Consider the following 23,968-nt stretch of genomic DNA (forward strand, 5'->3'; position numbering starts at 1 on the left):
TTTTAAAGTATTATAATAGGTTATTTTTTTAGAAGCTGCTTATTTGAAATAATTTTGGTGACTAATACATTTTTTCTTTATTTTTTATTTACATTATAATTAGTAGAAAAATATGAAATGTAAAGCTCACCGACATCAATCATGAGCTTAGGAAGAAGTCGAGGGAAGAAAACAGTTTTTCTTGGTTAAGCTGTTTAACATTAGATGAATTTTAAGAGTACTTGCAGATGTAACACAACTACTGTGTGAGCATTAATTACGTATGGGGAATACTTAAAAATTAGTGTTCTTGTCTATAGAGACATTGACAATTTGTAATTTCTTTGTTCAGTTACACATGTTCTAATTAGAAGTATTTATAATAATATTAAAAGGCAGCTGTTACTCTAAGTGGAGGCACTGCAGTCTTGATTATCTCATATTGGTGAATGAAGTAATCTAGCCTCTTTCTTGAATAAAAATAATCTGTTAAAAAATTGGTAAAAATGTACTAATTATTAGGTAAAAAGCTGTTATAAAAATTCTGAAATAGTAGGACTCAAATTTCAGTGTAATAATTTTTTTTTAATTTCAAAATTAAATTTCTATAAATTTCAAATGAAAGTGTAATTGTTTGAATTGTTCATAACTGATATATTAACTGGTTACAAGAACTTCTAGTTATTAAAGGTTGTATAAACACAAGATTGGACCATATTATTTCATTTTGTATTTTAGAATTACAGAAAGTGTAAAATATTTTTAAGAATCTCTTATTATTTTATAATCTCTTATGTAAGTCAATAAGTTTTTTACTGCTGCTTATAACAGACACTTTTATCTAAATATTGTTTGTTTCTGTAAATATGTTATATTTGTATATATTTTTAATACATACAAACCTTGATAACTCAAAATTGAATTATGATTTACTGAAATGTCGACTCAGCCAAATCTGTACATCGAGTGATTCAGTATTGTTCTGCAGATCTAATTTGTAATAATACAAATCTTATTAAAAAAAAAAAAAAATATATATATATATATATAATTAATTATATGAACATTTTTTTTTTTATGAAGTAAAACATTCTGTTATATTAATATATAAAAAGTACACTTAGTTGAGCAGTTAGTAGCAGACTATTGTTCTAAAATATAGAAAAGAGTGTATGTAAAATACAGTAATTGGGAATAAACAAAATATGTGTTATAGCATAATAAATATCAAAGCCTATGAAGAGAAACAGATTGAATGAACCACCAGGCAACAAATTTAACTTAATTGAAGTATGTATAGTAATTTTTTTTATTATACTGTCTATCTTGCAAAAATCAAAGTGAAACTGACAAATGTCTTACATTGAAAACAAAAATATTAATAAAACTTAAATACATTAATGAAAGCATAGATTGCAATAAAAAAGTACCCTTATCAGTATAATTTAATAGAGCAGGAAATGAGACAAAATAAAACTTATAGTTTCTTCTTTACCAGCCTCTTTCCATGCACAAACCATACAAAAGTTATGAACAATTTCCTTGCTAGCTAATAAATAATTTGTTTATCCAAATAATATTTAAGTGGAACTAAATATTAATTTACCACTCAAAAAGATTTTGAATTAACAATTTATTATTTTTATATTTACACAGATTGTATGAGGAAGTGAAAAAAGGCTTATAGCCCTAAAGGTAAAATATTTAATGAAGGTATGATATATGAGGTCTGTAAATAAAGTAATGAGACTGGTTCAGAAAAAAATGTTATTTACAATCCAATTAATTATACATGGACTCTTATCACCTTCAAATTAGTTCATATGGGAAGCCACGCAACGCTTCAAATGGTTTTCCCACTCTTCATAGCAGTGTTCGAACTCAGAAACCAGAATATCCTTCTGATGATCGGTTAAATTTTTTTCTACTGTTCCATTTTGGAACAGTAGAAAAAAAGTGACTTCAAAAACTTTGAAGTGTTTTTTAAAGTCAGGAACAGGAAAAGGTTGCAGTGATTCAAGTCAGGTGAATAAGGTGGTTGAGGAACTACAGTAATGTTTTTCTTTGCCAAAAACTCGTTAATTGAGAGTCAGTGTGTATTTTCATTATGTAGCATCCAGAGGGGTTGTCTTTGATGGCTGGTCTCACATGGGCAACTCTTTTCCGCAGTCTTTCAGGAATTTCTTGGTAAACATATTGATTTACAGTCTGTCCTGTAGACAAAAACTCCAAAAGTCTCTGATTTGCTCAACATTGTCATCACTTTTTGATGTTAAGGGTCTTCCAGAGTGTGGATTGTCTGCAGCGAATTTCCGACCATCTGAAAATTCTTTAAACCACCTAAAAACTTGGGCTCGTGACAGAGCACCATCTCCATACACCCTTTTAAATTTTGAAAAATGTTCAGTAGCATTCTCACAGAGTTGTAACACAAAACTTGATTGTACAATGTTGCTCATAATTAGTATCACTAATTTTTGTAACACACTACAAAAACTCGTTTCACAAAAAGTTTGTTTATGTCTCACGTGACAACAATACACTAAAAATATTAATATCTGATATAAATCAGCTGTTCATATAACCATATGTTTACAGTGTTGCCACTTTGGCTGCCAAAAAAAAACTAGTCTCATTACTTTATTTACTGAAGAACAATACGAGGTCTCATTAGAGACCTCGTACTCTAATAAATTGTTTTTAGATTGCTTGTGATCAACATACATTAAATATTAGGCTTTAATAGATTAGACTACCCAATTTTTTAGTTTGTGTTTTGTCTTAATAGAACTACTAAATTATTGGTGATGGTAGAATTAAACATATTGGAAAACCAAAGACAAATACTGCCCCTGAAGTATCCATGTATTTATTAGGCATTTTAAAAATACTCTTCAAATATATTTAAAAAATTGCATAAACATTTGTATAAAAAATTAGTTTCTATTTCTAGTGATTCATAAGGCAGCTAATTTGGCAAAGGTAAGCTTTTTCTTTTGTGATTCATATATAACTATACATCACGAAGTATAGATAGATCTTTGTGGTGATTATTTTTTCAGATGTCTAATATGACAAATACTAATTGATTCCTTGAGCTATCAAATTTCATGTTTTTTTTCTTTTTTATCATTCAGAGAATATCTATATGAGAATATTCTGAAAATTATTTACCAATTTAACGATCATGAATTCATTATCCATGAATTGCATAAATTTAATGATTAAATTTTTTTCATTATCAAACTTACTTAATATTATTGTTTTGGTTTAATATCATAAAGATTGTATTTAAAAAAATCATAGAAATATTTACAGTTTTAAAATGTGACTTCAGTTAATCCTTTAATTGTAAGGCTAGGAAATGATAGCGTAATTAATATGCCAAGCAGCATCAAGCTTTTGCTGCCGCCCCTTTGTATGCGTTGTTTTATAGTCATACTCATAAGAGATGATGTATTCACTCTGAAATTCATCATTTGTAAGATATATCTACTTCAACACATTTTATGAAAATTATTCATTACTATAATAAATGTTGACTTTTAATTAAAAGGATTATTAATCAAATAATTGTGCATAAATAAGTTTTTTTAAAGTGGTGTAATTTAAGTAAATCTCTTAGTAATTTAAATATTAACAATAGTTTTAACAGTCATAGAAGGATGTAAGTAATTTTTAATGAATTGCTCTTTAGATTTATGATAAATTTTATTTAAAATCTTCTGTTATGTTTTAATTAATATTTTATGTAACATAGCTAATTGTTGTTATTTAATTTACATAAATTAAAATATTTAATTCGATTTTATTTTTTATTTATTTATTTAAAATTATTACTTTTCTATATAAACTATGTTTTGCTTTTTTTTAGGTCTGCACCAGCTTCTCCAAGTCATGTTGGTATGAGTGGTTTAATGACTCCTGAATCGTTATCACGAGAAGGTTCTCCTGCACCAGATAGTACCGTTAACTCACCTGTAGTTACAAGTCAGTCTGCACCTGGATCTCCAGGACATCCTGGTAATTTTATATTTTTATAAAATCTCTGTTTTGATTGCTTCTGTTGTTTTTACGTGTCCTTCTTTATGAGATTGTGTTTGACAGATTAATGTCATTTTACTTCTCATATTTATTCTCTTTTCTTCTACTTCATTTCAAGAAATGTAAAGCATTTTTTCTTAACCTGTGGTTTACCTTATTTTTTATTAATTGTCATTTTGATTATGTTGCACATTCCTGCAGATTTTTGTACTTAATGTATTGTTCTATCCGTAACAGTCTTTTTTTTTTTGTTTCTTATATCTCATCAACTCTCCTTACCAAGCATGTTATCTGATCTGTTTTTTATATTTTTTAATTAAAGGAAAGTCACTTGTGAATTTTTGTCCTTGTGAAAAGAGTAAAGTTTTTTTTGTATTTTATGCTTCTATGTGTTAATCTTTATATTGTGTGTATTCACTCTGCTTTAAGTCTAAATTAATAAAACTTTACAAATTACTGCTTTTAAACATCACTGTGAATGTTTAAAACATTCACAGGGTGGGTTTTCTTTACTAAAGTTTTCATGATTTAAATAATACTGATGATTATGTTTTTAAGATTTGTTAAATTATTTTATTTTTTAATTAAAATAAAAAACATTGTGAGACCATTTGATATTAATATATATATATATATATATATATATATATATATATATATATATATATATATATATATGTGTGTATTTAAAAAGGGTCTGGTTTCAAACGAACAACCCTTAGCATTGATGTGTAGATGCGTTAAATTGATAATGGAGAAAAGAGTTTGGTCATTGTAAGTTTTGAGAGGTTTTTGTGTTTCAAGGTATAACTTTGCTAGAGAACAATAAATTTTTTTTTTAATATTATTTTCTTTTATTCTCTTGCTAGTGTACTCTGAATTCATCTCTGTTCTCTTAGGCACCTTAGGAAGAACTTACAGCAAATGAAAAGTATAAAAGTCTATGTAAAATGTTTTCAGAAGGTTATAGATATTTTCCACTTTTTTTGAATAAGATTCTTTGAGTGCTTGAGAGGATGAGATGAATGACAATTTTTGTAGCGTGTGAAAATGCCATGCCTGACCAGGATTCGAACCTGGGACCTCCAAATGAAAGGCCAAGATGCTGCCACGGAGGCCGGCGATACTATTCTATTTAATAATAACTTTTTGCAGTTGAATGTTTTTTCTGCCTGACAAGTTCAGATTGACATATTATTTGTGTTATATCCGGTTTCTGAATCTGTTAGTGGTTTAAAATTATTTTTTTAAGGTAATAATTTAATAAGAAAGGATAGAATACTTTCCTGTGATTTTAGTATGTTTGACCTGTTTTGTGTCTGGCGCATTTTGTTCTTTTTCTATAATTAAAAGCAATAGCTATAATAAACAATTTGGTTTCTGTTAGCAAATTTAAGTTTTAAAATGGCATCATGATTTGTTAGTCGATAGTAATAGTTAATTTCACTGTTGATAAAATTGTTTTGTGGGTTTTCTATAATGTTTAGAAATGTTAGAATTTTGTAGTTAGTTCCAAAATTAAATTACAGAATAGTTATTAGAATATTTATTTATTGATGATTCTTTTGGTAATAAGTTCATTTTCACCGATAGAAAATTATTAGGATTTGGAATGATGCAATGTTATGTGTATATGAATCCATGCATTATGAGGGATTATGAAAAAATAAGCTCCTCATTCTTAGACTGAGATTATTTTACATCCAGCAGATAGAAAACAGAGCCTGAAATAGCACCACAGGCAGAGAGCAACTTACCAAACTTGATAAGGAACATGTCCTTAGAATGAATATGCATCTAATAATTGTTTAGTTAAAACGTAAAGAACACTAGGAAATAAAGGGACCAAGAAATAAAAGAGGCAACTCTTGATTCAGAAAGGAGTGAGACAAGGCTGCAGTCTGTTTCTATCACTTTTCAACTTTTACGTTAAAGAAACAATTCAGGGTCACAAGACAAATTTGAGAGGGGAGTAACTATTCAAGGAGAAAAAATTTAAATATTATGATTTATCAGTGACATTGTTTAAAATAGACTTGTGCCTAAAACCAACCAACTTTAATTCAGACCGGCATGGATTTATTGCAAGAGTGAAATTCTTTCAAAATTAGTAAGAGTAAAATGAAAGTACCTTCATTCATAAAAACCAAATGTAACCAAACAAAATGAGCCAACTGAAATAATATTTTTTCATTACTCTCTTTTATTCATATTCATGAATAAAAAAGTTGTTATTCATGAATAAAAAGAATTTATATTCCTTCATGTTTATGAAGAAAAGAGCAATGAGAAAAGATTATTTCGTTTTGTTTGCTTCATTTCAATGAGAACTCAAGTGTTAATAAAGTACATAAATAAAAACATTCATCACAATTTAGCAGAACTTTTTTATTAAGGAAGTAGAATTACAAAGGATAAACAATGATCAAAAGCACTGGGAGCTTTTGTCCATAAAAGAAGTCTGCTAGTATCTAATCTAGATCTCCTAAAATAAGAAAGATTTTCTTTAAAATATTTATGTAGATATAGCAGTTTACAGTACTGAAAATATGTAGTTGGAAAAATGTATAGGAAACTAATATAGGGCTTTGAAATGTTTTGTCAGAATGATTTTGAAAATTTGGGTTGACAAATGTGAAATGAAGAGAGTTTAAAAAAATAGGAGAGAGAAAGAGTGATAGAAGTTTGTTGCAAATTATTTTAAAGAAATGAAGTAGATTGGAGATTAAGGCATCCAAGCTTAGGTAATTTGGTGCCGGTGAGTAGTATAGAAGGTAAAAATTATAGAGGAAGATTTTTACGTTAAAGACTGGAATTATAAAATTGATAGGTGAAGACATAGTTATAGTAATTAAGTTGAAATTAAAAGATTAGCCCAGATAATGGCATGAAATCAGTCAAATGATTGATCAGTGAAAAAAGTCAAGCAGAATTCACTTTTTAAAAATTTTACATTACAAAAAAAAATGCAAATGAAAATTAAAATAAATAGATTAGTAAAATGTGCAAGGTATATCATATTTTTTATTGATCAATGAAATTTAAATATATTTTTTAAAAAGTATGTATTGAATTAAGTAAAAATGCCTCTAATTTTTTTTTTTTTTTTTTTACTTCGCCAGGGGCCAAGATAGATTGGTGCCTGGCAATGGTCAGTATTGTCTTATTATTTCAAACCTGAATATGATTTATTATTTCAAATCCTGTTTAAGATTTATAAAATATGTTACAAATGATATTTTTAGAAAATTACTGCACTAATAATGTTATTTTCACTGCATAATATATATATATATATTCTAGTATATGTACCACATCCATTCCCCAGTGAAGAGTTAGTTGTTGAATGAACAGTTTTGTGTTATTCATAACCCAATTATAACAATAATGGTTATCAGTGACCTGACATATGTGTTGCAGTTCTTTCTCAAAAATGTTACAACCGTGCTCACGTATAATAAACATACCATACTATGTTTACTTGGAAAAGTAAATTGAATAGGAAGATGCAGAAAGAGGTATTGTGAATATTTTAAAACTTTACAAGAGTTGGTAAAAACTGAATAACATTTACAAATGTTTGTTAAATATTCTGGTAAAAATCAACCACACTTTTTCAATGCTTTCTTTTGTGCCTATCATGTTTTGAACACATTTTTAGTAAAATTTAATTATTTATAGATTAAAAAAAAATTACATGTCCCTTTTTACGAAGTTCAATGGTTTTAGGGAAACCCCAATTAAATTTTTATTCATATTTTTATTTATTATTTGTTAAAAACATTAACTTAAATCATTTTATAATGAAACTAAATTTGCATTTGATCTAAAAATGATGCTTAAGGCACTCAAAAGGTCATTGACTATGAAGTTTCACCAGTTGTTAGTTTTTAAAAATCTTTACTTTCCACTAAAAATAATCTACTGTGTATATTTAAAATAATAAATTACTGATTAAACTTAGATCAGGTTCAGTTAACTAAAAAAAAAATCAAAACAAATTTTTTAACTTAAATATTTTTATCATAAACAAATATTAGTTTTTTTTTTTAACATTTTTGAATACATGAATTTTTTCATCCATAAAATCCACACTTTATTCATTGTCACTAATATTTTTTTCATTGTTGTCATTGGAAAATGTGGGCCATTGGGGAATTTCATTGTAGAACTCAGCATCAGTAATGTACTTAAACATTTTCTTTATATCTTCTATTTTTTTTTTTTTTTTAATGTTGATAGGAATTTTTCCCTCGGGCTTGATCAGGTTGGATATTCCTGTACTTAAGTTTGAGTGTGTGATACTGCAATACATCAATATGAAACCTTACGACGACTTTTCCTGTTTGATTTGCACTACAAATGAACTTATTGAATTTCTTAAAGTCAAATGACATTTTTTTTCTCATGACACTTGTCTTCCATATGAACCATCAGATAAGCAGATACGTTTCTAGGTTCTCTACCAAGACTTGAAACTCAGAATCATATCTGTTGTTAGATAAATTACTGAGAATTTATTGTTACTTGAAGCTCTTAACATTATAAAACTCTTTTCTTTTTTACTAACCCCCTAGAATTGATATAAAAGCTTGTTTGAGACTGCATGCAGCTCTCTCCTACTTTTAATATGGTACATGTAGGAATTATTTTTTGGGTTTTAGTACTTTGTTCAGCATTATCATCAGATTTTCTTCTAACTGTGTCCCTAGACTCAATTAGAGATTGTAAATAGACATCTTGCATGTCTTTGCTCTTCAGTTCATTGAAATATTGAATAATTTCATTAAATTCATCATCAAGAAATTAAAAAAAGAAAAATTGTACATACATACACAGTCATTGCCAGTTGTTCTAGAGGGTATCACTGTACCTTTTCAATTAGTGTGTTCTTTCCCAGCTACTTTACGTTTCTTAATAAGATTCCTTTTATAGTTATCAGAATTGTTTTTTGTTTGATTCTCACGTTAGCAGAGTTTTCTTCTAATGACATCTTAGAAATATTATTAAATATTTTCAATTAAACAGTTAAAGTACAACTTAAAGGTTATTCACACTCAATACTATTTAACAGCTGGCATGAAAATGGTGGAAAGGAACATGGTATTAAATGCTGGAAGAGTTGCCAACATCGAAAAACAAAACTTCTTAAAAAAAGGGATTTGTGCAACACATGTAACCTTTCTGTATCACTCATTCAGAATAAAGTAAGCGTACAGCAATAAACAGCTGTAACACATGTGTCGTTCTTGCTTAGTTTATGTAACTACCATATACCAATTGATTGGCATAAAAAAAAAAATTTGAAAATTTCTTCACATGTCCTCCCCTTTCTGCATCTTCCTATTCAATTTCCTTTTTTCAATTAGTTGTAGGACAACAAGAATAGTTGTAGGACAATATTAAATTGTCCTACAACTATTCATTTTGTTTATTTCAAGAATTAGCAGTTCAGTAAGTATCCATATTGCCAGAAAAAGTAACTCTGACAGATACTGCTTGTGCCTCAGTTTCTTTATATGCATCACAGTCATAAGAAAGACTGGGACAGACAGTAATGCAGTTTAAGATGTAATGTAATTAATTGATTATTTTATTAATGTATTGTTAACTAATATCTCATTGGGAGGGAACCATAAGCAATGAAATGCAGCTTAATAATTAACCTTGATAATTTCTATATCTCTCCATATGATCGAGTATTTTAATTCAAGGAGATAATTTTAACTTTTTTAATATTGTTTTCCTCGTTAATATGTAGTAGAAAACGGATTGTTTTTGTTAAACTTCTTACAACAGTTTATTTATTAAATGGGTTTCTTTACATAAATCTGTTTCATAGTTATACGATTAAGGCAACTGGTTTTCATGAGGAATTTTTTGAATTTAAAAAGAGTTTTAGTAGTCAAGAGCCTTTTTTTTTAGCAAATGGCATTTTCTACAAATTATTGTAAATTTAGTGGTTTTAATTTTTTTTTTTATATTAAAAAAAGTAAGTAAAAATGCATTAGTTTTCCTGTTTTTGAGAAAACAACTGCCAGTTTATTTTCTAAGATGATTTATTTATTTATTTAGAAATGTTTCTTCATATCAAACTGGTATTACTTTGGTTATGCACAGACCATCTACAGTTCAAATTTTTATTTGTGTTATGTTTTTTCTGTTTTTATTCAGTTTCCTTTGTTATAATGTTCTGATAAATAACTGTTCCTTTATCCTGTGTTAGTATTAATTTGTAATGTTGCATGAAATTGTTAGTATTGCATACCTGTTTGTGGGTGATATACATATACATATTTCTATTTAATATTACTTGATTTGAAATTAATTTGCTTTTATTCGCTTAATTATTTTTATTGAATTATTGCTTTTGCTATGATTTTTTTCTTATTTATTTTTTGGTTTATCATAATTTACAAAAAGGGGTTAAATTTAAATGTAAACTTGTTAGAATTAAGTTATTACTTAAAATTATAGGTTATGCATTACTGATATCTTTTTTTACTTTTTATAATTACATAGTTTTTCTACATTTAAAAAAATAAATAACTGCATTTTTTTTAAACAATTTTTCTGCTTCTCCTTAACTTAAATTCCATTATAAATATTCCGAGAGGTAAATTAGAATTATGGAGTTTATAAATGTGACTTGTAAATTTGATATCTGTGATTGGCAAAAAAGTTAGTCGTAAATTTTTTGCTTTCAGTTTCAGTTTTTTCTATTTAAATCTTGTTGAATATTTATTATTTTTTTCATTTTTCTGCCAGTTACGTAGTGTTTATTCAAATACTCATGTATGAAATTAATCTATTACAGAAAAAACTATTAAAAAAATTACAATCATATGACGCAAGAAATGGAACAAGCAGTTTTATAATATAAGTTTATGGAACTATGTTTTATATTGATCAAAGTTTATGGAAGAAATAACTATGTCACTATTATTTATGAAAATGAAGGTTTTTTTTTATAAAATAGTTGAAGCAATCGTGATTAAAAATTTGTTTTTCTCCATTACAGGGTTCTTTTCCTTTCTGAATAATAAATTGATTAATAGGTTTTCACTTTCAATTTACCTGTACTCATTACTATGCCACAAGAGGATGGTGTTGAATAAAAATATGTATGGTATTTCATAGCACCCAGAAAGTTGAATCGATTAGACAAAAATTTTATATAGGTGTATTGATTATAGTATGTGCCATTATTAAGCTATTCAAAATTAGTGACTGGTACTAGATGTTAGTTTAGAGAATAAAAACAATAAAAGGTTTATTAAAATTAGAATATATGAATGAGTGATTTATTATTTGTTAATTCAGTATGTACAAGTATCTCAAATGGGACAGTGTCATAACTTAATTTTATCAAACATCCATAATCAATCGGGGGTGGAATTAGTGGAATAATAATAATAATAGCAATAAAGTTAATTTCTTATCAAAAAAAATAAAATAAAATCTTTTGATTTTCACAAACCACCATTATCAGAACTTATAAAAAGTTAATTTAAAACTCATTTACATTGTCTTTATTAAAATGTTTATTATAAAAATTGTGGAATGAATTTTGTGTATAATTTTATTTCTTCATTTGTCATTTGTATGAAGTGTTTTAATGAATGTTCTACATGTCAAAGTTTCTACAGAAAAAGAAAGTATGGTGATGTTAATCAGGGTTAAAAATATTAATTCCATTATCACAAATTAAAATTAAAAAAAAAAAATAATTTTTTTAGTAAGAATAAATAATTGTACTCGAAGGCAATTTAATTGATTTGTGGTAGAGTTACATGTAACCCATAAACTTATTTATATTTATTTTTTACAATTCGTTTATTAGATATGTTGTTTTGCTATTAAGCAGATTTTTGAAAGTTTTTTTTTGTACAGTTAGTGGCGGATGTCAAAAGATAAGATTTATAACTTTAGTAGCATTGCTCTTATTTTTAATGATAATTCAGTTACGGAATATTATTTTAATATTCTCTTTTTAGGCCATGCAATACTTGGTTCATCTGTTTATTTTCTTTATCATTTTTTTTTTTTTAAGTTAATTTTAACGTAGTAGAAATTATTTTGTGTGATAAATGATTGTCAGCTAATAGTAAATATTTAGGATATTTTTTATTGTATTAGGGGTAACGTTTGTGAGCAGCGTTATGCCACCAGGCAGCGTTGCTCTTGTGGGGAAACCTCGCATTGTTCAACATGTTACTCTAGTCCCTAATGGTGAACCTCTGCGAGAAGGTAATTAAACTGTTGTTAATTGTTTTATTTTGTGTTGTATTTTAATCGATAAATTGTATTAAAAAAAAGTACAATTATTTTTATATTTATATATATTGTATCATTTACAAAAGTATTTTAACTTTTTTTTTTTTTAATGATGGTAAAGGGCTAACAAAATAAATTGTTTCTTCTAGTTTGCCTCTCTACCCTTAAGGTTTTTGCAGTGTCTAGTAAAATTTATTTATTTACTTTTTTTATGCAGACTATAATTTGTTGGCCTGCTTGATTAAATTCAGCAACCATACTTTATTCTTAAAATTTTATTTACGTCAGTAGTTGTATTATTTCTATTACATTTACTTAAAGAATTAAGATCGTATAAACAATTTTTTTATTGTTTTATTCTAATCGGTATATATAATATTAAATAAACTAACTCATATTTTTAACTAACATTAAAACGAATTTATTTCTTTTATAAAAATATTTTAAATCTTTTATTATTTTTATGAATTTAAGTAATTAAGATGAGAATATATTTCTGAACACCTTTACAAATATTTGTATATTTTAATAACTAACTTTTAACTGCAACAGTTATTCTTATTATTTTGATATACTCGATCTTATTCTGAGTTGTTTTTTTACAACTGGGCCTTATATTTTCTGAAGAATAAGAGCATGGTTCCTATTAAATCAATTCCCCTTCAATAAATTCTGATTCCTTTTCTTTTTTTTTCTTTTTCTCTGGCCTAATTTCTTTTCTGATCAAACGTACTCAATTAAACACAGTATGTCTGTTTTTAGGGCTCAAGGTCTTTCATTTGTGAATGTAGCTTAGTTGTTCCTCAAGGTTATAGTTTGGATCGTTTGTTACTTTTAATCTGTTAACTTTAATAACACCTATGTTAAATTAATTGCTTTATGTTTAAGAAAGACTTTGAAGTATTTAGAGAAATTCAAAGTAAGTAAGAAATGACATCGGCCGGTTGCAGGCTGATCGGAATAATTTAGTCTGTTGGGTATAAGTATAATGAGCCTAAATAAATATAGAGGTGACAATAAAATAAAAAAGTTGTTTCCGTTACTAAGTTGAAAGATCTTATAATTATAATCTGATCTATCTTTAAAATATACATACCGTGTGAATTATGTTACTGAAAATGTCTGCTGTCAGATGGGTTTTGTCCTGAGGGTATGTCCTCATTAAAGATTGAAACTGTTTTGTTCTACTTATATAAAACACTTGTCTGCATTGCTCTTGGGTGTAGAGTGGAAATTTGAAATCTGTATAGTTATTCAGTGTGTGTTGGAATTTGAGAACCTATTATAGAAAGCTTAAAAATATAAACATGTTAATTTGATTCTCCTAGGGGTTGGTTTTTTGATGTTCAGATACTAAAATCCAGTGGTAAAATTAAGGTATTTATTGTTTTTATAATCTTAATAATATTGCTGTTCCATTGTTCCACACGTAATAATAAACTCATTATCATTCTGAAATTTGTTGAATTATATGATTGTTTAGTAAATACAGTAATAATTTGAAGTTATTCTATCAAAGCTATCATATTAATATACATGATAGCTTGTGTGTGAGTAGATATATATATATATATAAAACTGTAACCTTCATGTGATAATCTCATATGTATGTGGTATTTTTTTTCTATTATTAATTTCATTTATAGAATGAAAATTTAAGTTACATATTTTCATACATTCATATTTTTTCTCATATGTTAAGAGGTTATTTTCCCATTTTTCTTTGGTTCCAAACAAACTTAAATTTAAAACTAACACTTCTTCATTTCTCATAATAATTTTTCATTTAAACTAACTTTAGCAGTGCTAGTTATATTATGTTTTTCTTCTAACTTCTGATATATAGTAAATATTATTACTTAAATATGAATGGTTTGTCATTATTCAAATTTAAATAAAATTACATTATCTCTTTTTAAATCCATTTCATTTACCAAATCTAATCCTCTCGCACATCATTATTAAATTATCTTAATTGATTTAATTTCTTGGTTAAGATAAACTATACCTCTCAATTTTTCATAATATCTGAAAATCATTAATTTTAGAATTTTTATGAAGAATAACCTGTATTGCTCCACATTTTGTGAATTAAATTTTTAAAAAATTGTAAAAAATTACTTTTACTTTAATTTTTTTTCTTTAATAGAATATAAAGTTGTATTAAAATTATATTACTGATGGATGCATAATAAAGTTAGAATTATGACATATTTATGTTGTAAGCGGTTAGAAAAATCAGACTTAAACTACTGAATTTTGTATTCCTTATTTTTCTTTAAAGGTAAGTTTATTATTAAATTTAAAACCCTGTTCTTAAAATTTTGATGTTAAAAATGAAAATTGTGTTGTAAGACTTGCATAAGATAGAAATTTAGTAGAAACATGAGATATGTTTTCCAATTGCCCCATCCTCTTGTGGTGGGTCTCAGGTAAATTTTTTTTTTTTTTTTTTTTTTTTACACAAGCATTGAACTGAAAAATTTGTATTTATATTTTTTAAATTTTGTTACAAGTTATAGCAGCAGTGATGTATGCATTAAATGAATTGGTTCTCACATAGTTATACTAAATAAAAAGATAAGTGTTACTAATGTTAAAAATTGGTAGAATGAACATTGTTTAATATATATATATATATATAAAATATATATTTACAGATGGCATTGTTAAAGAGTTTATTGAAAATCAATAAGTAAATTAGTCTAAAACATGTCCTTTTTACCATTTTTTACATTTTTGATACAGAAGCATGGGTTGTAGTATGAAAAGAGAGAAAGTTGGATTCAGGATTGGAAATGAAGTTTGTTTGAGGTATGATAGGAAATACCTTATTAGCAGTTAAGAGAAAAGTGAAATTTAATAAAAAAAAAAAAACATGTCTTAGTATGAGTTGTGTCGGTTTTGGCACATCAAGAGATAAATGACAAGAAGAATATTACAGGGAAAGTAAAGGGAAGGCCAAGGTGTAGACTCTGGAAGCAGTTGTGTAAAATAAGGAGGTTATTAGGAGAAGCAGTAAAATAAAGAGGTTGGAAGAGGGTTGGAGCAAAAAATGTAGGTCAAGACATCTGAAATGTTATTCAACTCCATGACTTTGATGCAGAGAATAGAAAAAAATGATTGCTTGAATCATTTTTATTGTTCAACTTTATTATTTATTTGAAATAGTTAATTACCTTATCATTTTTTCAATTTTTTTTTTTTTACAGGGATTGTGATTTGTATTAACACTTTAGTGTTAGGTGCATTTATTTTTACATGTTTTTCACTTCATTCCTAACTTGATGCACTGTTGATCATAAATAATTTAATGGGTTTTAGAAATGTTCAGATTTTAGTGTTATTGTATTATTATAACAACTTTAAATGCTTAGAACTTTTCATTGACATTTTCCTAATTTATACATATTTCTGATATTTTCAAATGAGGTGCACAAGTAGTGGATTTGTTTACACTGTTATCAGGAATATAAATTGTATTTATTGTTTGGTAGTGTGATTTTGTTAAAATAAAAAAATTAAAAGTAGTTTCTGTGACTTAACCTGTTCATATGAGGGTAAATCAAATATAAACAGGATTTTTGTTCCTGAGCGTCTACGGTTGGTAGGATTGGGCCCGCGCTTCTAGTATGCTTGAGTGGGGTCATTAGGAGTGGGGAGAGTTGGCCATTCTACACTCCCAACCAGTTTGTCAATAGTAATTCTCACGATGTTGGGAGCAACAGGTGCACCCCTCCTCTGTGCAACTCATAATTATAAAATTTCTTGCTCATGAAGGAGTTCAAAGTATGAAAATTTTCTGGGAGATTGACTACATAATTTGGGGACCAAATATTGTCAAGGACTCTTGTGTTTACCTGGTATAAAGAGTTCAAGGATGGACAAGAATGAGTGGAAAACAAGAAACACTATTGCCATCCTCGGACCAGCATTACATATGAAAACATTCGCATGGTTCGAGACATTCTTGAAAACGATTGACAGGTGAGAATATCCAAATTGCAGAACAGGTCAGAATAAGTTACGGGAGCTGTCAAGCGATCATCACAAACAACTGCCCTTGTCTTTTGACTGCAGATCAGAAATTAAGACGTTCGGAGATATGTCAAGAGGCTTACAGCAAGGTTTGCGAAAGAATTTGATGTATTTTTGAGTCATATCGTCACCTGCTATGAAATGTGGGTCCACCACTACACTCCCTAGTTGAAACAAGCCAGTATGGAGTAGTGGAGGAAAAGGGAGGCAGCCACAGAGAAAGCCAAGACTTGACAGTCAGCTGGCAAGGTTCTTTCAACAGTTTTTTTAACCAGCGAGGCATTTTGCTCATTGATTTATTGCATGAGTGGCGCGCAATCAATGCTGCTTACTACTGCAAGCTGCTGAATGAGGTGAGGGCTGCATATCGCCATAAAAGACGAGACCAATCGATTCAAGAGGCCACTCTCTTCCACAATAATGCCAGGCTCCATACTGCATCTCTAGTGGTCTCCAAAGAAGAAATGCACTAGACTCAACTTTATCATTCTCTCTACAGTCCAAACCTATCACCCTGCGATTTTCATTTGTTTGGGCTGCTTAAAGAAGTTGTTGGAGGGCAACAATTTGAAGATGACAAGGGCATGGAGAGATTCGTGCACAATTGGCTCCTGATGCAACCAACTTCATTCTATGTTGCTGCGATAAAAAAACTTTCCTTCTTGCTGGGAAAAATGTATTTCTAAAGCAGGAAATTATGAAGAAAAATAAATTATATTTGCCTTTTATTTTTCAATAAATAAATTTTTTTTAAAAATAAAATCCCATTTATATTTGATTAACCCTTGTATTTTCAAAACATTCAGAAAATAAGCCATATTTTTTAATTGTACAAAAATAGTACAAATTTGTATAAATTCTATGAATAAAATTTTTACTCAAGATGTTTGAGAAATTTATAGAAACAACAAACTAAATAGTTTTATAAACATTTTTAGTGGGGTAATAAATTCATATTTGTTAGTTTTTTTAGAAAATTGCATTTTTAACTAAAATCTTAAAAATTACAGTTTTGTTACTAAAACTTTTGACTGAACAAGAAATAGTTTAATAAATAATTTTTTGGTTTTACCTTAAATTTACCTTAGGCTTGGCAAAGCATGCCTTAAATAATTAATCTTATAAAATTATAATGATTTTTTTTTTTTTTTTTTAATTTTAATGGCCTAGTATGTCTAATACTGAAGGTGTTAGAAAGATATATTTGAAATTTGGTGTACAAAAAAAAACTGTTCCAAAAAACTTAAATGGTAAAGGTTTTAGTTTTAAAATGTGGCATATATAAACCAAATCCAAAAATTGAACCACAGCAGTGAAAAATATTTGATTAGTGAAGGAAAAAATATAATTTTTTCTTTAATTTGTTATCCAGATCAAGCAATTGGTGTAGCAAAAAATAAAGACCAGCATTTCTATTTGTTGGATTATTAATTATAAATGTTAGTGATTGCTTTTTTTTAATTGTTATGCTAATATTTTTATTTTATTTTCTATTGTTATAGGGAACAATATGATTAGTATAGCAGAGGAGCGATCCATGTCACCCCCACCACCTATACTTGTTCAAGCTTACACGTCAGTAAATTAATATTTTACATTGAATTATTTTTTATTGTCAACTACTTAGTTACAGTTATATGAACATTCTTAATGTTAAATATTATTCCTGATTTTTAGTTTAGTTATTAGTTTATCTATTATTACAGAATAAGAATTTGTTTTTATTTGATTGTTGTGTACATAAAATAATATGATAAAAGAATGGTTAATGTGAATGATTTCTGTTCTTTTAGCTTCTTTCTTTAATAATTATTCAACTAGGAAATCAAGATTATTGAGATTGACTAACTTATCTTGCTGGTAATAGACAATTTAAGTAAATTAACAGAATCTATTTTGATACTTTCATAGTTTTCAAAGTAAAACTGCACCTTTTATTCTAAATTTTACACAAAATTCATTTATTACAAATAATATCCTAGTGACTATATTCATTTTTAATTATAAATTATAATTAGATATTTCTCACTAGTTTAAAAGGTAACTTGAATATTTTAGAAATAATATAATATATTCAAATTTCCCAGTAAATTGTGTAAATATAAAGATGACCCCGATTAATTTTGATCAAGGGCAATTCCTCTATAGATTGATAATTTACTTCACTTTTCCTTATTCTTCATTCCTTCTTCCATAAGAAAATACCAGACCTCCTTGCTTAGGTTTCTTCAGTGGTTAGCTCAGCTGCCCTCAGTCCAATTTTGACAGAATCTGGTGACTAGAAAGATAGTTGCTTCTTTATTGATTATCTAGTTTTCCACAATCTGGACACATCTGAATCCACTAGCCCAAATCACTGGAGAGTCTGTCTCAGAAGGCGCCATGACCAGAAAGAAATTGCATCACATACTTGTTAGGGTGAACACAAGGGGCATCCCGCAACAACATCTGGAAAGAGATGTGTATAACACCCACCCTCTGGTTCATCCCATCTGGCCTGTCATAAAGCATTGCCATGCCGTTCTATCTCAGGAATTTTTCTGAAGTCAATTCACCTGACTTCTTCGTAGTATAACACTGCTGCTTTTCTAACGCAATTAAATCTATTGGGGTTTCAACCTGCAATCACCAAGATTGCATCCTATTACGGTTAATAATATAAGGCGTTGAGCTGTTAATAATATATCCTGACATCTTTTAAATTTTAGCCTATCTACCCAAATATGCGCCGCGTATAGCATAATTGCCTTGCACTTGCCCTTATGTAGGATACTCATAGTCTTAAAATTAAGACCCCCAATCAGGATTGACCAGTTGTCGAATACCAAAGAAGGCATGACACAGGCCTTCTCCATGATGTAGATAAGGTGCTTTTTGAATTGCAATTTCTCATCAAGAAACACCTCAAAGTACTTTTGAACTTGAACATATTTATTATGAAGGCCAGATATGAAAACATGAACCTAATGCCTCATTACCAAATGGCCGTTAAGAAGCAGCATAGTGATCTTCTCCATGCTGAATGTCATCTTATGTTGATGACCCCACAACTCAAGTATCCTGCATGCCTGGGTGGCTCGAAAATCAACCTCTCTTTGCGAGTTTCCTTCAACCAGCAGGAGCCCATCGTCGGCATAAGCCACGATGAGGCACTTACTGGGCAATCTCAGCTGCAGAAGAGAATCAAACTCCATCACCCATAACAATGGATCCAACATGTTGCCCTGAGGACAACCCTTGGACAGCGTCTTCCCTATCTCATGCCCATCCGCACAAAGCAGCACATCCCAATGCCTGAAGTAACTTTGCATTACTTGCAGTTTACTATCAGTGTGTTGTCTCTTTTGTTACTGATAAACTGCAGAAGGCCACCACAGGTTATATTAAATACACCGGAGATGACCAGGAAACTTCCCAGGATATATCACTCCTTGCTAGCTCTTACCATATCCCAACCCCGTAGGGGAAGACACCCACCTTATGATGCTTAGCCCTAATGAGCTTTAATGGGAGTCGTCTTTCGCCTTGTAAGTTTTACATCTCATAGTAATAAGCCAGGCCTCGCTGGGATGCCACCAATGTAAATGCCTCTGTAAACATTTGCATCAGTGATTTATAACTCAGCTTTTGCCTTCGCTGCAGGTCTTGTCTGGTAGCTCTTACTACACTCATCATGCAGAGTATGGCATCCTCAGTACCCTTTCTGGTACAAAACCCGTACTGATTTTCTATCAGTAAGCTTTGTGAGATCAGCCTGTCATTTTTACACAGGTACTGAACCTTTTCGAAGACCTTACCAATGACTGGCAGCAACGTCATATAATGAAGTAACAATGGGATCCTTGTTGCATCCTTTAAAAACAATTTTAACAATAACCTTCCAACTAGTGGTAAGTATCCTCCAAACAGTAATTTGTTAAACACATGTGTGATTGTTTTCACACTAACCCCAGCTGAGCGAACAAGGAGCTCTGCCATTATTCCATCGAAGCCTGGGGCCTAGCCCCTACCTAAACTGCAGATAACTTGACGCACTTCAGCATCGGTGATCTCCAAGGACACTGCACCCCTGCGAAACTGAGCAACCTCATGCCTCATCCACAGATGGTATGCAGTTTCTTCAGCTTCAATCTTTATTCCACCTTTCTCCACCATTATTGGTGTCAATAAAGGCCGCTGACAAACTCACTGCCTGTTCCTCCAAATCCACAACCTCCAAACTTCCAAAACGATCCAAAACGCGAAGCCTGGCCGAAAGAATATCAACAAATTTTTTCCAGTCCAGATGCCTGTGCAGAAATCGACCCTGCTGAACCAGAACATTACATTGGTAGTGTTCACTCAAATCACCAGCAATCTCATAAAGAATCAATTGATCACTTGAGCAATCATTAACCACCTTCCAGTTACAAACATTGGCAGGGATATACCTACCAACAGTAACGTTGATATTCTCTCTCCATTTTTTAAAAATATCTTTGTATCATTTATGCTGAGGAACTGTAACCGGCTGTTGAGTCGGGACCGAAACAAGAACAGTCTCCCTCACCACAACCTCCTGAATCTTAGCCAGCTTAGCAGCTAACCGCTCTTACCTCTCTGCCAGGGTAGTCATGATTGGCTTAAGCTCCTTTAATTTAGGATTGATTTTTCCTCAAGCAGTTGTAGAGTTGTCTAAAATCTTTAACAACTCATCAAAGCGTTCATTAAATCCCCTAGTAAGCACAATTGAACTTCCAGCACCCGCACCCATTCTCTCAAAATCTTGGATGTAAACATTCTTAAGCCTGTACAGATGTTCCTGATGCTCCAGCCTGCTGCTCCTCCTCTCCAGAAGAAGAGGAGAAATTGTAAAACTACACCCTAGCAATGACCTCACTGGTTTACTATGTTGTTTGCCTTCCTGCTTCATATGATATAACAAAAACCACTAAAACAGAAACAAACACCAGTAAACAAAATGATCTTTCTTTACTAACAAAATCTGACCAATGGCAGACCTCTATAAAACTTAAACAAACAAAATGTCAGCAAATGAAACAATAAGAAATGTACAAGTACATGAAAAAATGTAGATGTTAGATAAGTATTTGGAAAGTAACCGTTTACAATTCTGGTTTTGATGGTTCACAATTTTTACTTCATAAACAATCAAATTCACATAATACAGTACATTACATGCATTGTGGCACTTCAAATACTCACATACTTTTAGATAGTAAAATGTCAGCAAAATAGCTGTTTTAAACAAACAGCTATTAAAAAAATAAACTAGAATAATTAAATTAATTATTATTGCTGTAAACAATAAAGAAGGACCAGGAAGAAGGCAGTCCTGATAAATTACCAACCCAGGAGGGTAGTCTAAATAAATAAACTACCCACCTAAAAATATGGCCTAGATAGCCTATTGACTACACAAGCAACAAAATTTATAAGTAACCAATAAAATGGAAATATACCCAGTAAACAGAATGAAAAACAAACGACAAACACTTATACAATCTATCCAACAAATAAAAAATATTGGTATAAAATAATATATCGATTCTAAAATTTCACATTCCGGAGCTCACACAAAACGAACCTATTGCTTCGTTGTTGCGCATTAGAACTTACCTATGTACACACAGAATGCCATATCTAAGGTGCTACTGAGTAAGGTCAAGATATCTGTTCTGACTTAGTTAATATAAAGGTGTAAAACAAGTGTATACACCACCAAATTATGAAAATTATGGTTTACTTAAATCGTTAGCATCGATAGAATAACTAAATAATTTGTTCTCTGATGACGTTTTATGGCAAAAAATGCAGATAAATACATGAAAAAATGTAGATGTTGAATAAGTATTTGGAAAGTAACCGTTTACAATTCCGGTTTTGATTGTTCATAATTTTTTTTTCATAAACAATAAAATTCATATAATACAGTACATTCATTACATGTATTGTGGCACTTCAAATACACACATACTTTGAGATAGTAAATTGTTTTTTTTTTTTTTATTTTTAATTACTGCTTTTAATTTTCACAGACCTAAATATTAATTAAACATTTCTAAATTACAACATAGTAAACACACTGATGCTGCAGTTTGCAGTTGGTAGAGTGAAAACAAAGATCAGTATCAAAAATAAAAGAGTTTATAATGGGATTTAAAAAAAAAAGCATATGCATTTGATAATTTTATTACAGTTTTAAAAATTGATTTTATACTTTTTTCTGTAATAGTTTTACTTTATAATTATATTTTGTAGGGGAGCATTTGTAACACCAGGTGATGCTGCTGTAAAACGACAGATGGAAGAGTCAGATTCCAAAGATAGTGTCTCACCACCTCTAAAACAGCTTAGAGAAAGTGATACAGAACTTGAACATTCATAATTTTTTGGTAAGTTCTGTTTTGTTTTTCCTCTTTTTAATGTGTCTTGACAAATTTATTTATTGTCATATTGCAAAGTGTTTGCCGTGATGTTGCCTAAATATACTGGCATTAATTTATAGCTTAAAACGTAACCTTCTATCGGTAAAATGTAGAGAATTATTATTATCATTACATTTATGTTGTAAATTGTTTTCTTATTTAGTTTTATTTTCTTAACAGGGGAAGTAATGTAGAATTATTGGTTGAACTAGTAAAATGTTAGCTACTGTAACGTAGCTAACATTTTATATTAGTAATGTTTTAGTACTATAAAATTAGCAGTAATTCAGTTTATGAGCTGTAATACTCCGTCTTGAGGTATCAAATAATAATTCAGATCAATATTTTGTTCTACAAACAACAAACCATTTTGAAAAGTTTTCAAAATTTGCACCCTTCCTCTTAACTATTATGCAAAGCAAACTGCTACTACCAATTAACTAGTCGATAATAACATTTTACATATGCCTCCGGATTGTGGGTTTAATAACTTTATTGCAGGTTTTCTATAGGTAGTGACTGTCTGTAGTGTTATTATTATGTTGGTGAGACTAATGAGGGAATTAATAAATTTTAGTGATGAGAATGAATCATTTTCTTAATTCCATGCTTTTGGAAAACTAGTTTTATTATTATACATATTTAATTATACCTGTACTCAATTTTTAAAATACTGTAATATGGTCAAGAGATAGGTATACTACATCTTTGAAATAGTTATAATTTATGTTACTGCAGCCTAATAGCAAAATATTGGGTGTAAAACAGAAATATTGAGATTTTAATGGATGAAGTGTACTGTGTTGATCAAGGCTAGAATCGGTGATTTTTCAAGATTAGATTTTTCCATAACTAGGTACGCATCTTTAAACAGAGCCATGCGGTAGTTTGGCTCTGTCTAAGTAGTCACGTACTACGGCCTGTAGGGCTACGGAAACAGTTGTGGTGTTCCAAATCATAGAGGACAGAACTCCAACACAAGGAAGGAGGAAATGCTACCTCTATGTCAATAAAAATTACTGTTTCATATAATAATATTTTTGATTCTCTTGACTAAATTATATCCTGCAAAAAGCAGCTAAATGGATGTTACTTACTGGTGAAATTCTGAATAAACCGTTTTATTTTAATATTTAATTTATCAAACTGGTAAACCATTCTCAGCTAGACAATTGATGTAATTTTTCCTAGGAGCGCTGTCT

The 23,968-nt window shown here is 29.3% G+C and overlaps 1 protein-coding gene across 2 annotated transcripts in view; it reads left to right on the top strand.

Moving 5' to 3' along the window:
- Positions 1 to 23,968, top strand: part of FoxK (forkhead box K) — an 89,465-nt gene that overhangs the window by 63,788 nt on the left and 1,709 nt on the right. The window contains exons 7-10 of one of the 2 annotated variants that reach the window (XM_075375714.1): positions 3,854 to 4,002; positions 12,163 to 12,273; positions 17,841 to 17,913; positions 22,600 to 22,733. In XM_075375714.1, coding sequence (XP_075231829.1) covers positions 3,854 to 4,002; positions 12,163 to 12,273; positions 17,841 to 17,913; positions 22,600 to 22,726 — 460 coding nt within the window. In that variant the 3' untranslated portion in view covers positions 22,727 to 22,733. The remainder of the gene's footprint in view (positions 1 to 3,853; positions 4,003 to 12,162; positions 12,274 to 17,840; positions 17,914 to 22,599; positions 22,734 to 23,968) is intronic. The other variant, XM_075375715.1, reaches the window with a different exon arrangement.

Source organism: Lycorma delicatula, chromosome 9 (assembly GCF_047948215.1).
Source record: "Lycorma delicatula isolate Av1 chromosome 9, ASM4794821v1, whole genome shotgun sequence".
NCBI lineage: Eukaryota > Metazoa > Arthropoda > Insecta > Hemiptera > Fulgoridae > Lycorma > Lycorma delicatula.